A 13,834-nucleotide genomic window follows, 5' to 3' on the forward strand; every position below is an offset into this window, starting at 1 on the left:
TTATAAGTTATAATCGCATACTTATAACATTCATTTGTGTGTATATATACTGTATATTGTAGAGATTGGCAGAATTGGCTTCATCTGTAGTGTTATAATATTTTATGTTTTCACACTCCCTAGTTCAATACCATTAGTCTTTTTATTTTTAGCTTTTAGTGAATCAATTATCACAACATGTTGTGGCAGAGACCTCCATAGTCTCATTGCTCATACAGTAAAAAAGCGATAGTGTCACTGATTGCTCACTAAAGAATTGCCATCTTTGATAATGATTAAACATTCTTTCTGTAGAGACTGCCTGCTTGTGGTCATTAAAGGACTAGAAAAAAAAGCTAAATAGTTTGGTCATATACATATACATATTTGGCTGTTTTTATCCATTACACTGACAGGTTCCCTTTAAATTGTAACATTCTGGCCACAACCACCACTAGAGGGAGCACAAGAGTTTACTGCATATGGTACAATGAAAACCACAATGACACAGTATGCAATAAGCTCCTGTGCTCCCTCTAGTGGAGGCTGCAAGTAGACACAACTCTATCATTTAAATCTACGCCTTTGCATAACATATAAATAATAAAATAAAGCCCCAGTTGATAAAAATATTTATTAAGAAATTAATAAACACTAATTTTTTAATTTATATAATGTTTAATGTAATATGACATTTGTGTAATATTTTGCACGTAAGCTTCCCGGGAGCAGCTTTTTTTCTAAATGAAAAAGCAAATTCTTGAAAGCTATGATTGCATGAGAAACTACTGTAGCATGCAGACAATATTAAATGGCTCATTGTTTCATATAATATTATCTATTGTTTTGCATGCCAATGTAAGCTTAGGATGAAGGCATGCACCCATAGCAGAGTCTGGGAGAAAATACCGATACCCTGGGGGATCAGGAATGTCATTGAGTACAATAGACACAACTCCAGCGTTACCGTGCATGTCCATGCTTGTTCTTCTCCCAACACTGCACTACATGACTTATTCTGCGTCCTGCAGAGGAGATCTGCTCCGCTTTCATTTCTAGCTTCCTGATAGTAAATTCTAACTTAAATGAGGCATGAGAGGCAACTACAGCAAGTAAAAAAGATGTCAATGACTGAAATGGTATCGCAGCTCCAAGAGCAAGGGGAAAGAAAATTGGGATGTGTTAAAACTAGGTCTGGCAAAAGAATGCACACTGACATATGTCACATATTGGGCCCTATTGGAAAAAATCATAAATGCACAGCCTAGGAACCATGTAAGCGTGTTATTAGGGGGTGCGACATTGCTATTAATAAAACCCAATAAGGAGAAAATACTGTTAGGATTTGAAGAGATTTCCCAACAATATTCAGCAGTAATGTGGATGACACTGCCAATGACATTCCATTCCTGCTCAGGTCCAGGTTACAAATTGGACATTATAGAGGAAAAAAAGGCCAAGAGCTGGCAATGTTATTGTATATAGACCCCTCACCTCCTTATTGATCAGTCAATGAACACTTTTAAGTCATGAGAAGATAAGTTTGTTGATAATCCCTTCCTAAATAGTATATCCCCCTTTTAAAGCACCACTCCAGTGTTTTTTTCCTTGTTTTAGGACTGGAGTGGTGCCACTAACGTAAGTTCCTTGACCCAGAATTATACTTACCAGCCGCTGTCTTCAGCTCTTCCCAGTGCCGCGCCGATCCTGCTCCGCCATGTTGTTCCTGCAACTTCTAACTGACTGGAAGTCAGAGGTAAAGGTCACAAGGTCTCAGGGTAAGTCTATGGAACCCTTGTTCTGGCCTCATTCTGGCTTCCATAGACTTACACTGAGTAGTGACTCCGGCTCACCCAGAAAACTCTTGAGCAATCTGGAGGGGTGCCGAGAACAGAGGAGGACAGCGGATGGCAAGTAGGAGACTAGGTGCAAGGGACTTAGATAAGTGACACCACTCCAGCACTGTAAAAAAAAACCGCTGGAGTGGCGCATTACAATAAAAATACCCTATACCCATTTCCTGCTATTTTCAGCTATGTCAGATCCTCCTCTCCCGAGCTCACATGACATTAGCATACATGGTATTACAATCAGCAGACACTATTGAGCTTCTGTGCTCTCACATCCTTTGGCCAAATTTTGGAATTTTTCAGCCCATTAGCAGTCATTTATTGGCTGCTGGGCTCATGTAGCAGGACAGTGTCATGCGACCCTCCCAAGACTCGATGCTGAAATCACTGGAACAGCATCGAAGGTGAGTATAGGATATTTTATTTACAAAGGGGAGTATAGTATTTCAGAAGGTTTTGTTCCAGTAGAAGACAACCCATTTAAAGCCTCTATATGCATTAGATTAATGTCGAGCAAACCGGACATTTTTGACAGGATCGACTAACCATCTAATGTGTTTGTGGGCTTCCCGAAGTTATTAGAAATGTTAATCTCTAAAGCTTTTCTTCCTAAGAGAAGTATGCAGCTGCCAGACCCCTCCTCCTCATTGAAATCACACGTATGCTTGGCTGGACTGAGTATGCATGCGTATGACGGGTAGTGAGAGATATCGGGTACACCAGCATTCATCTCACAACTATCTACGGGTATCTTCAAAATGTAACTTTACAGGAGTTGAATCCTTTCCCTCCTTATCTCACTCGGTACACAAGTATCACTAAATCTACTCATTATTGTAATGTATCTATGGCGGCGGTCTTATCGTTGGGTCTATGGCCACCGGTACAAGCGGTGACGAGTGTTATTGGCTTTATCAAACTGTTTTTACCATCTTAGATATTAGAAGACCTGAAGAACTTTCGTTGTTAAAACCTTTGGAAGATTCTGTGAAGAAGAAAAAGAAAAAAGACGTCAAGGAAGCAATGCTGGAAGAAGTTATAAACTTGGACTGTCCAACAAGTAACTCCGGATCATTAGGTAAAGATAATGAACATTTCATCATGATAATAAACGGTTCCTGTAAATAATTGCATTTGTTTCTATTTCCTGTAATAGAATATGTCTTGTGTCTTTTCTATTGTACTAAGTAGTACGTAGTTATACTGGGGTTTTTTTTTATAGATAAGAGGTATATTTTTATTAATTATCAGCTTCATGGGTTACTGCCTCTGAGGAGGAGAGTTACCAAAACTCCATTAGAAAAAAGTTGGCAAACTAGCCCTCTCCTAGAATATAAGACAGTGTCTCACTTGTGCCTCTCTTTGGAAGTATATAAAAAGTAATCTGTCAGCAGGTTTTGCCATGTAATCGTTGAGCAGCGTACTGTATGGGCAGAGACCCTGATTCCAGTGATGTGTCACTTATTGAGCTGCTATTTGTAGTATCAATAAAAATCACTGTTTTATCATTAGGAAATTGTCACTAGAGGACTTGTTGTCTCATGTAATAGAGTCTTCCTGTTCTGTGCAACCCAACCACCACCACTGATTGGCAGATTTCTGCTTATGCACAGTGCACACAGAAAGCAGCCAATCAATGATGTGGGCGGGGTTATACAGAGCATTCAGAGAACTGCTAGATCTGCAACAGATAAAACAATGATTTTATCAGACTAGTATAAGATACATTGCTGGACTCAGGGTCTCTGCTCCCACACTGCTGATCTCAGATTACATAACAAAAACCTGGTGACAGATTGCCTCTAAGGAGCCTTGTAAAATGACTAGGGATTTCAATCAGTTCAATACCCATCTGTAGCCAGCTGTTTCGGGATGCTTGCTCCTCATTAATACAAAGCAGATTTTGCCATGTAATCTGAGGACAGCATGAGGTAGAGGTTAAAACACTGAATTCAGCTAGGTGTCATTTATTAAGTAGTGTCCTGTTGTGTCCTTATCACTGCCAGGACTGGTGCTCATTGGACTGCTAGACTGACCATGCTCCCTCCTCTGATAAGCAGCTTACTGTCTATATACAATGTATACAGAAATCTGTAGTGTGGGTGGGGTTAGCTTTCTGAGCTCTGCTGCATTCTACATCTAAGGCCACGTTCAGTATTTTTTGAGGGTTTTTTACCTCAGTATTTGTAAGCCAAAACCAGGAGTGGGTGATAAACACAGAAGTGGTGACATGTTTCTATTATATTTTTCCTCTGATTGTTCCACTTCTGATTTTGGCAAATACTGAGGTAAAATACTGAACATGTGAACGTGATCTTAGAACTCTGTGTCACAACTTCTGAACCCAGTAAACTAAGTGATACATTTTTGAAATCAGCTTCTTTTTTCCCTACATTACGCTGCTCTCAGATAAGGTAGCAAAGATTCCTTTTAACAAGCACTGCAGCATGACCAGGGTCACTACCCAATTCAGGTATCTACCTGCACAGCGTCACTTCAGTTTGCTGCATCTCCATTGGCAGACAAAGACAGAAAAGGGTCCCTGTGCAAGAATAATATATGGGTCCTTTGCAGCTGAAGAGCTCCTAAAAATGCAAAATTGTTCCTGCTTTGAAGGTAAATATGGACCCCCTTTCCTCTTGGGCTCCTGTGGGGCTGCACGGGTTTGCATCAATGATATGTCCACCCCTGTGCCGCCACTCATCAGTAAAGAAAAAAAAATTGAGCTTAACTTGAGTTGGTACACATGCAGAGGTTAAACGCATGTTCACATTGGCCACAAAACATTAAAACCTACAAGAGAAAAAAGTAAGCAAAAACCCTGACGTAACTAAGTAAAAAAGCAAAAGTGCATTTAAATAACACAGAGTTTTTAGTAATACCATCCCACCGCATCAAGGTAACTCTGATCGGGACAGTCCTACACTGTCTAATATTAAAACCTTACCATGTGTCAATGTTGACTTCAGTGTGAATAAGGGCAGACAAAAGGACTGGGCCCAACCAGTGAAACACCAGACTGGGGAAGCCTTATATATGATCTCTACCTCAGAAACAGGTAGGCCACACCCCGGCTTGCACAGAATGCAACAATACAAAGAAAAAAAACTTGGTGCATGGTACACTACAAAACTTATGTGTGATATATACTATAAAAAGTCAGTTATTTGTACATGGCCATAGAGAGATTATTATCTTATCTCTAAAATGAAAAAAAAGTCCCTGTTGCTCATAGCAACAAATCACAGCACAGCTTTTATTTTTCCACAGCAGGACCTGAAATGAAAGCTGTGCTGTGATAGGTTGCTATGGACAACAGGGATAGTTTTTTTTAACAGGGACAGTTTTCAAAAATTAGCCCCAACATTTCCTACTGAATGACAAGAACCATAAGGAATTAATAAAGAAAGTACATTGAATCCATGAGTAAATAACATGAATTAGCTGTATGGTCCTCACAGCACTGTTATCCAATGAAGAAGTAATACTCTAAGTCACAACCTCTGAGCCCTCCCTGGTCAGAGAGTTATCAAAGCATCTCCTCTTTGCAATCTGTGCACACAGACAGGAAGCTGAAGACACGAGACAGGAAGTAGTTTACAATATCAGACGAAAGTTTGGAGACACCTGATAATGCAGTGGTTTTTCTTGTTCTTATTGGAATGTGCGCTTTGTAGATTCAAACTGAATGCAGCAAAACCACAAATTCTACAATTCCTTACAACTATTCTAAGCAAGAATATTGCAAGAACTATTCAATTAAAGAAAAATGTCAGTCAATCAATACTTTTCTAGACATGAAAGACAGTCAATTCTGAAAATTGCTAGAACTTCGACTATATCCTAAAGTGAGGTCACAAAAACCGTTAATTGCTATGAGGAAACTAGCTCTCATGAGGACTTCCTGATGAAACTGCTTTACAGAATGCCAAGCTGTCGTTGGAGCACCCACTAGGGCCGTGGGATACTCGGTACCGGGCCAGACACAGGTCTTAAATGGGAAGGTCACGGCAGCAGGGACCCAGTCCGTGGCCCTGGGCGTCCAATTAAAGAGGATGAAGTGTGGTGGATAATAAAGTCTATGATGAATAATGTTCATGACGCCACCTGTGGTAGTGGGCAAAAAAGTTGTTAGCCAACGCTGCTGTACGGTCCTCTGGGGACAGATGGCAATTGCAGCTGAGTTGTTATAGCTCTCCACAGGTATAGCCTAGTCCCCAGGGCAGTTAGTGGTGTGAGTGGCAATGTTGCTAGTGACAGGTAGAGGAGCAGAGTAGGTGATGCCGGAAAGAAGTGAGAGGATACAGCATGTTGCAGTTTTCAGGATTTTACTCACAGTTTAGGCTCCCCAGCTGGGGTGCTGTTTCCTCCAGGTATCAAGTCCAGGAAACTCTCCAGCACGTTGGGCACCTGTCCAGAACTCCTCTTTTATATGCCTCTCCTGGCTGTCTTTCTGCGCTGGCTACCTCCTCTCCTGCCCTGCGCTTGCCACACAGTGTCCCAAGTCGATGAACGCGGGTCTTGTCGAGCAACGTACTCTCTGTCCCCTGGACCCCCTGTGTTCACCTTTTCAGCGAGTAGGTGCAAATGTGGCTGCTGCACCTACAGACACAGCAGCCTCCGGATTGCTAGCTGGAGCATGAAGTTTTCCCACTAGTTCAGGGGTCGGTTCCCCTACTGCGGGCTAGTTCCACCACTGACGCAGGTCAGTCTGGATATGGTCCCCATGGGTGGCTTCCGCACTTCTCATGTCCCTGGAACCCCTTCTTCCTAGGAGCTTCTTTCTGTTTCTCTCCCTTTCAGTTTCTCTGGAGCTTCAGACCCAAACGTCTGTTCAACTCCCCTTCCTCTCAGCGCCTCCCTAACACTAACTCTAGCTCTCTCTGTCACTCCCCTCTTATCCTACCTTACCCCACCCACTCCCCAACACCCTTTCCTATCCAGACTGGGATGAGGCCATCCTCCCTAAGGGTACACCCAAATGCCCCGTCTAAACTGGTATGTGTTGGGTGCGAGTGTTAGAGTTCTGTACAATGTTCCCTCCTTACCAGAGAGTTGGGATACCGCACCTCTTCCTGAGATGCAGTACCTCTGTGGCGACGGGACCTTCAAGGGCGCCACATCATCATGTCATCAGGGTAAAAGGGGAGTACTTTGTGGAAACACACATTCTGGTTTGTTTCACACATGTTTCTTTACTAATTATTTTTATGTGTTCCTTCATGGTTTGGCAGCCTTCAGTCTAAATTTACAATGTGCACATATCAATTAGAACAAGGAAAGCTATTGCATGAACAGGGATGTTCAAACTTTTAACTAATACTGTAGAGGAAACAAACAGCCATGTAAAAAATATTATATTTGCCATTGAGTTCATCAGGCAAAATATAGCGACTCGTCACCGTGAGGATTCATGATGAGCAAAATCTAGATGGTGCTGCCAGAGATGGTAAAGTACAGCTCTCTCCAACTGTCCCATAGAGAAAAATTGGAGCAATGCTCATGCTCAATCATGGCCCATTCTTGAAATAAGAGGAGATGTCAGCTGTTCTGGATCACTACCGATCTAGCAGTTTTTCACATATTTTGAGGAATGGGTAGTAACTTCTACCTGACCGAAAATCCTTTTTAGACCAAAATGCACCTCATTCAGAACCATGACATGGTTGATTACGTGTACTTCTATCTTACTATGTTGCTCCTAGTGTGTTTTAACCAGAACCAAAAGGGGTCAAATAAAAAGTATTCCATTATTGCATTTCTTACTTTTATGACCCATATGTGGTCTTCACATTTTTAGTTAATAAAGCCAAGTAATTGGGAAAAGTTTAAATACCGTACTTTATTAATATTTTAAACATGAAGAGTATTAATCTACTAGATGTCTTTAGTTTAAAGTCTATGGTTCAAGTTTTTATTTCAAATATAAATACATATAGTGAATATACGGTATATTTAAATGATTTATTGATTCTTTTCTGATGGCTGACAAGCTTCTCATTCCATAGGTAGTCCTGGATTATACAGCAAAACGATGACACCCATGTATGATCCTGTCAATGGTACCCCTGCCTCTTCCACAATCACATGGTTTACTGATAGTCCATTAGCCGATCAAAACTGCAACATCTTAGCTCTTAGTCAGCCAATCTCTTCTCCAGATATCCTGACTCAAATGCATCAGCCCAGGACACTGATTGATAAGGCACGACTTAACACTGGGTAAGTGTCTTGTCATTATATGCTAATTTTACTCAATATACATTCAGATGTATTGCCTAATTTAAATAGTCTTGGTTTGGCCTGGTTTATATGACTTTATATATCAGTAGCAAGTAAACAATAAAATTGTCAAGGAACACAGCCAGCAAATATAAGGGTAAAGATACCCATAATAATAATAATAATCTTTATTTTTATATAGCGCTAACATATTCTGCAGCGCTTTACATACATTATCATCGCTGTCCCCGAGGGGGCCAACAATCTAAATTCCAGTTATCAGTATGCCTTTGGAGTGTGGGAGGAATCCGGAGTACCCGGAGGAAACCCATGCAAACACCCATCAACAAGTACTCATACACAAAACATTACAAGCAATAAAAAAAGGCAATGCGGGTTAACTGGATTTTGCAATATGCATAAGAAAGTAGTTGATCAATTGATAGATTAAGCAAAAAAAAAAAAAAAGTTTTTCAGTTTCAAAAACAAAGAAATAAAAAAGAAAAAGTCTTCACAGAAAAACCTAATCAAATGTAAGCACATCTACGTGAAAGAAGGAGGAAAATAAAATTCTGCTTTATGCGTGGCAAAATGTGCAAGGAAAATGTGGCAAAACATGATGTGTGAACATATTATTATATTGTATATGTCTCTAAACCATGATACAAAGCTGTGAGAGGAAGTGATCACACCCCTGAAGAGCCCCTTCGTGGTGTGATATTAGTGTGGAAAGACTACCATCTGCAGGCCGGATGAAGTCAAGCAGAACCAATTGGCACCAGCAGAGTTGCAAGGGGAGCAAGTTCTTGTGCAAGACCTGGTCACGTGCCTTGCATGACAGAACTCTCGGATAGAAAAGCCCTGAATGCCAAACAGCAGGAGAATTTCGTGCCAAGGAGAAGAGCAGAACAGACGCAGACCAGAGACGGCGCTGGGGCCAGCGTGACAGGCCTTGTCAGGAAGCGTACTCCACCAAGTTGCCAGTCATCACCAGACAAGGTCCAAACAATGCCCAGAGACCCATCTATGCTGGTCAAGAACCGAACTAAGGCGGTTAAGACCCAGAGTTCAGACTGCGTTGGTCAAGACCAGAACCGTCGCCCTACATCCGTCAATTCCCAAATGCCAGACGACACCCATCGAGAGTCGGGACCCAATCCTTTCCGCCCCCAGCCTAGGAGACGCCCGCCAACAGTCAAGCGCAGAAGATTCGCGAGGATACGGCAATCAGAGGAGCACACCTGGGGTTACAGAGGGACGGCACAAGTGAGCAGTGCCATCACTTCCAGTTACAATGCACAGTACAGAGGTTGGCCTGGGTTAGGACAACAGAGGTCGAGGGGGACGCTTAGGGCACAGGAGGCTGAACAATAATGGATAGACTTTATCAGAAGGACTAGCGGAAAAACACAGTGACCCCCGCTAGGGCCAGGATTTCAGGAAGAACTAACATGGTAGCTCCCATGAATGGGCATACCACCCTTGTAAGGAGAACATTAGCATAATAGAACGAGAAGCTTTCCCTGTTATTATAATTGTATTGTTGCATGATCCATTGTTGATTTGCATTGTTTTATGTTATTGTCTCTTATCTACTGTAAATCCCCTCAGCATTTGAAAGAATTGAACCGTTTATTGACTGTTTCTGCCTTGTGTCTCCTGTGAGTTGCATTCAGTCCCCTGTTTTACATTTGGAAAAAGTCGGCAGGATGCAACTTTCAAACATGGAAATGGCAGACAAGTCAGTGACCGAGTCCATCACAGGAAATATACCCCTGGACCTGGGGCTATGCTCGACAACCTTCCCAAGTTCACAGGGAGCAGTATATCACTGTGGGATTGAGTAGAGAGACTAAAGAGCATCCTGTACATGTACCCCCTAGCCCACTCCATCCAGGCCAAGCTAGTCCTCTTGACCCTTGAGAGGGAGGCCCAGCAGATGGTCATGTACAACCTACTTAGACCGTGATACTGTGGACAAAGTGATAAAAATCTTAGAGGACATGCACAATGACACTTACGACTTAAGGTACCGTCACACTAGGCGATATCGCCAGCAATCCGTGACGTTGCAGCGACCTGGATGGCGATATCGCTGTATTTGACACGCAGCAGCGATCTGGATCCCGCTGTGCAATTGCTGGTCGCTGCTAGAAGGTCTGCACATTATTTGGTCGCTAGGTCGCCGTGTATCGCCGTGTTTGACAGCAAAAGCGACGATACCAGCGATATTTTACACTGGTAACCAGGGTAAACATCGGGTTACTAAGCGCAGGGCCGCGCTTAGTAACCCGATGTTTACCCTGGTTACCAGCGTAAAAGTTAAAAAAACAAACAGTACATACTCACCTGCGCGTCCCCCAGCCTCTGCTTCCTGACACTAAAGCGCCGGCCCTAAACTGAAAGTGAAAGCAACAGCGGTGACGTCACCGCTCTGCTGTTAGGGCCGGAGCTCAGTCAGCGTCAGGATGCAGAGGCTGGGGGACGCGCAGGTGAGCATGTACTGTTTGTTTTTTTAACTTTTACGCTGGTAACCAGGGTAAACATCGGGTTACTAAGCGCGGCCCTGCGCTTAGCAACCCGATGTTTACCCTGGTTACCCGGGGACCTCGGCATCGCTGGTCGCTGGAGAGCGGTCTGTGTGACAGCTCTCCAGCGACCACACAGCGACGCTGCAGCGATCGGCATTGCTGTCGCTATCGCTGCAGCGTCGCTTAATGTGACGGTACCCTTAGGGAACCTCTGCATGTGTTTGTTCCAGTGGGTCAAAGGAGAAAGTGAGACTGTAGCTTAGTATGCTAATGCATTGCAGGAAGAGATGGCCCATATCACCAAGAAGACCCAAGATGGGCACATAGGGCTGAGTTCATTGGATAAAGTGCTGCAGGACCAACTAGTTACTGAACTGTGAGACCCCTACCTGAGACGGGCCTTGAAGGAGCGTCTGTGCGTTATTCCAGATCCGGGTTTCCTTGAAGTCGGAACCAAAGCTTGAGTTCTAGAAAGAGAAGCCTCTGTACTAATGGGCGCAGTATGGAGCCATAAAGTGGCCAATCCTAGGCCAAATGCACATGCACTCTGACTGGGCTCGGGAGCTATCTCGGAAATACAGGATATCCTAGGTGAGCTGTGCAGTATCAAGGGAACTGCCACTAATGTCCTCCTATCTGTCCTCATGACCCAAAGTGAAAGTAGACCAGAGCAAGAAAGTTGACTCCCACAAACCCGGCCATGCCGCATCCGCAGCCCATCAGTGGAGCACGTACCCTATTTCTGGTCATGTGGTGGAAGGGGACATATAAGAAGATACTATCCAAACAGGGAAAGGAGGAGAAGGGGGCGTCCGTTAAACTAATGCACCCCACGGTCGAGGAGCATATCGTGGGGTTCTGAGCCCCAGAAAAGAGAGAGGAAGTCTCTGAAGATATTGTCTCAGAGAGAACCATTACTTGGGTTGAATTCAATTAGCAGCACATCCATTGTTTGGTGGACATGGGGTCCTAGGTGACCACTATGTCTGAAGAGTATTTTCAGATTCACTTTTCCGAAGTTGCCCTCTTTGGACAGGAACACACTATTCAACTAGTGACAGTCAACCAACTGCCTATTCCAATGGCTTGAGTAGTGTGGATGTCTCTACGGGTGTTTGGAAAAGATCCGGGCCAAAAAGGGATAGTGATCGTAAAAAGGTCTGGAGGAGGCATGGCCATTGTAACAGTGGGATGGATATATTAAAAAAAGGGGGGCTGATGGCTCCTTGGCAAAGTGTTGATACCCCCGGAAGCCACTGTGATGCTACTAGTGGGGCAGACTGTGCACACTATGTTGGTACTGGCTCTTGGCTTTATAAGGTGTGGATGTCCAAATTGAGCCGATAGAGGGGGAAGAAGTGATTTCCAGACTATTAGTTGCCCGCACCTTGGCCACTGTATGACAGGCATGTGTACCCATGCATTGTATAAGCTTGAGTAGAGCAAGCTTGAAGTTGATGCCCCAACAAGAAGTAGCCCAAGTTTGTGTAACGCAGGAAGATCTCACTAGAGCCGATGCTCTAGAATTAACGCCTGTAGGTGGAGACTCTTGGACCTTCGTGGTGTCACTCCATGGTCAAAAGGACAAAAGCGAACCACTAGCTGGACATCATATCTTGGAGCAAATGGAGGGTAATCTCAGAGAATTCTCCTCGAGACAAGTTTGAAACAGCTACTGCAGAGGTATCGGGGAGTGTTTGCATGACATAGAGATGACTTTGGTGTAACCAAGCTATACAGCACGAGTTTGCTAAAGGGACTGCTGCTCCCATTTGAGAGAGGTATCTGCAGATCCCACCTCAGATGTTCAAAGACGTGAAAGAACTACTGGCGCACGTGCCAAGCAATGGGTTGATCCGTGAAAGCCAGAGTCCCTGGGCGGCACCTATTGTGTTGGTTCTGAAAAAACACAGTATTTTGAGATTCTGTGTGGACTACAGATGGCTGAATGCCTGCACTGTACGGGGTTCCTATTTCCTAGAGGAATCCCGGTCCGCTTTGGGAAAGGCAAAGTACTTCTCCTCCCTTGAGTTAGCTAGCCGCTACCGGCAAGTTCTGGTCGCCGTAGAAGATCATCCGAAGATGGCCTTCGTCCTCCCTATTGGCCTATTTGAGTTTAACCGGATGCCTTCTGGCAGACAAACGCACCTGGAACATTCCAAAGTTTGATGAAGAGATGAAATTACTACTGCTAATGGTAAAAAAAGTTCTAAAATACTTACCTTCTAGTGCAACTTGCCTCTAATATTCCCAACTGCTTCTTTGTTTTCATGCCATTCCTTCTCGCATAAAGTGACTGCTGTAAACAATTCCTAACTGTATTGGTAATGTGTCAGTCATTGTAAGGACAGAGAAGGGTCCAGCAATTATTACCATGTAATTTCGGTCACCAATCACTGGCAGTACTAGTTAGGTGCCCATCATATTAAAGGTTATAGAAGGGGCTACAGACATTTTGTAGTGGGAAATAACTCATGTCTGTACTGTAACAGAAAATAGTAAACGTCTTAATCTTCCCATGTATTCCATCTTTTGCAGGTGGTTGGATTCATCTAGGTCTCTTATGGAGCAAGGCATCCAGGAAGATGAGCTACTTTTACTGAGATTTAAGTATTACTGCTTCTATGACTTGAATCCAAAGGTAGGAAAATACATGGTTATAACCTGTAAGCATGTGTAACCATACACCTGAGATTTACGGAGACAATGACAATGTAGATATAGTCAACTGACATTTACAATTCTCACCTGAACACACTCTATATATTTTTTATATACTATACTGTTCTAGTCTCTATTGCTCAGTACACTTAGAGTTGCCCTGAAAAATAATAGGTAGTTCACGGTGGCTTGGGTTCAAATTCCACTAAGAACAGTATCTTCAAGGAGTTGATATGTTCTCCTTGTGTTGTCTTCAGCGACCATATAAACCTGGATATTTTGACCCTCCCAAGACTTTATCATAGATTTTGTTCTAAAGTATCAACATGGCATAAAAAGTGTAATATGTACAAATAGTGATATTAAATACATAACACACTATATACAGAAATTTCAAAATGTCAAAAGAATGCTGAAAGGACTGCAGTTTGTAATTACAGTATGTATGATATCATGGGGAACAAGTAGGAGATGGCAGGGTAGGTCAAGGCTTTGTTATAAGAAAAAGATCTTAAGCAAAAAGACCTACACAATACAGGAAAAAAACAATAAAGCAAATAAAATAAATAAACATGTAAATGAATAATAATG

General features: G+C 43.0%; 1 protein-coding gene across 2 annotated transcripts in view; it reads left to right on the forward strand.

The window, feature by feature from the left end:
• FERMT1 (FERM domain containing kindlin 1) overlaps positions 1-13,834 on the forward strand; it is a 106,339-nt gene that overhangs the window by 26,477 nt on the left and 66,028 nt on the right. For both annotated transcript variants that reach the window (XM_077282643.1, XM_077282644.1), the window contains exons 4-6: positions 2,767-2,907; positions 7,838-8,051; positions 13,121-13,223. In XM_077282643.1, the coding sequence (XP_077138758.1) occupies positions 2,767-2,907; positions 7,838-8,051; positions 13,121-13,223 (458 nt within the window). The remainder of the gene's footprint in view (positions 1-2,766; positions 2,908-7,837; positions 8,052-13,120; positions 13,224-13,834) is intronic.

Source organism: Ranitomeya variabilis, chromosome 2 (assembly GCF_051348905.1).
Source record: "Ranitomeya variabilis isolate aRanVar5 chromosome 2, aRanVar5.hap1, whole genome shotgun sequence".
NCBI classification, from domain to species: Eukaryota; Metazoa; Chordata; class Amphibia; order Anura; family Dendrobatidae; genus Ranitomeya; species Ranitomeya variabilis.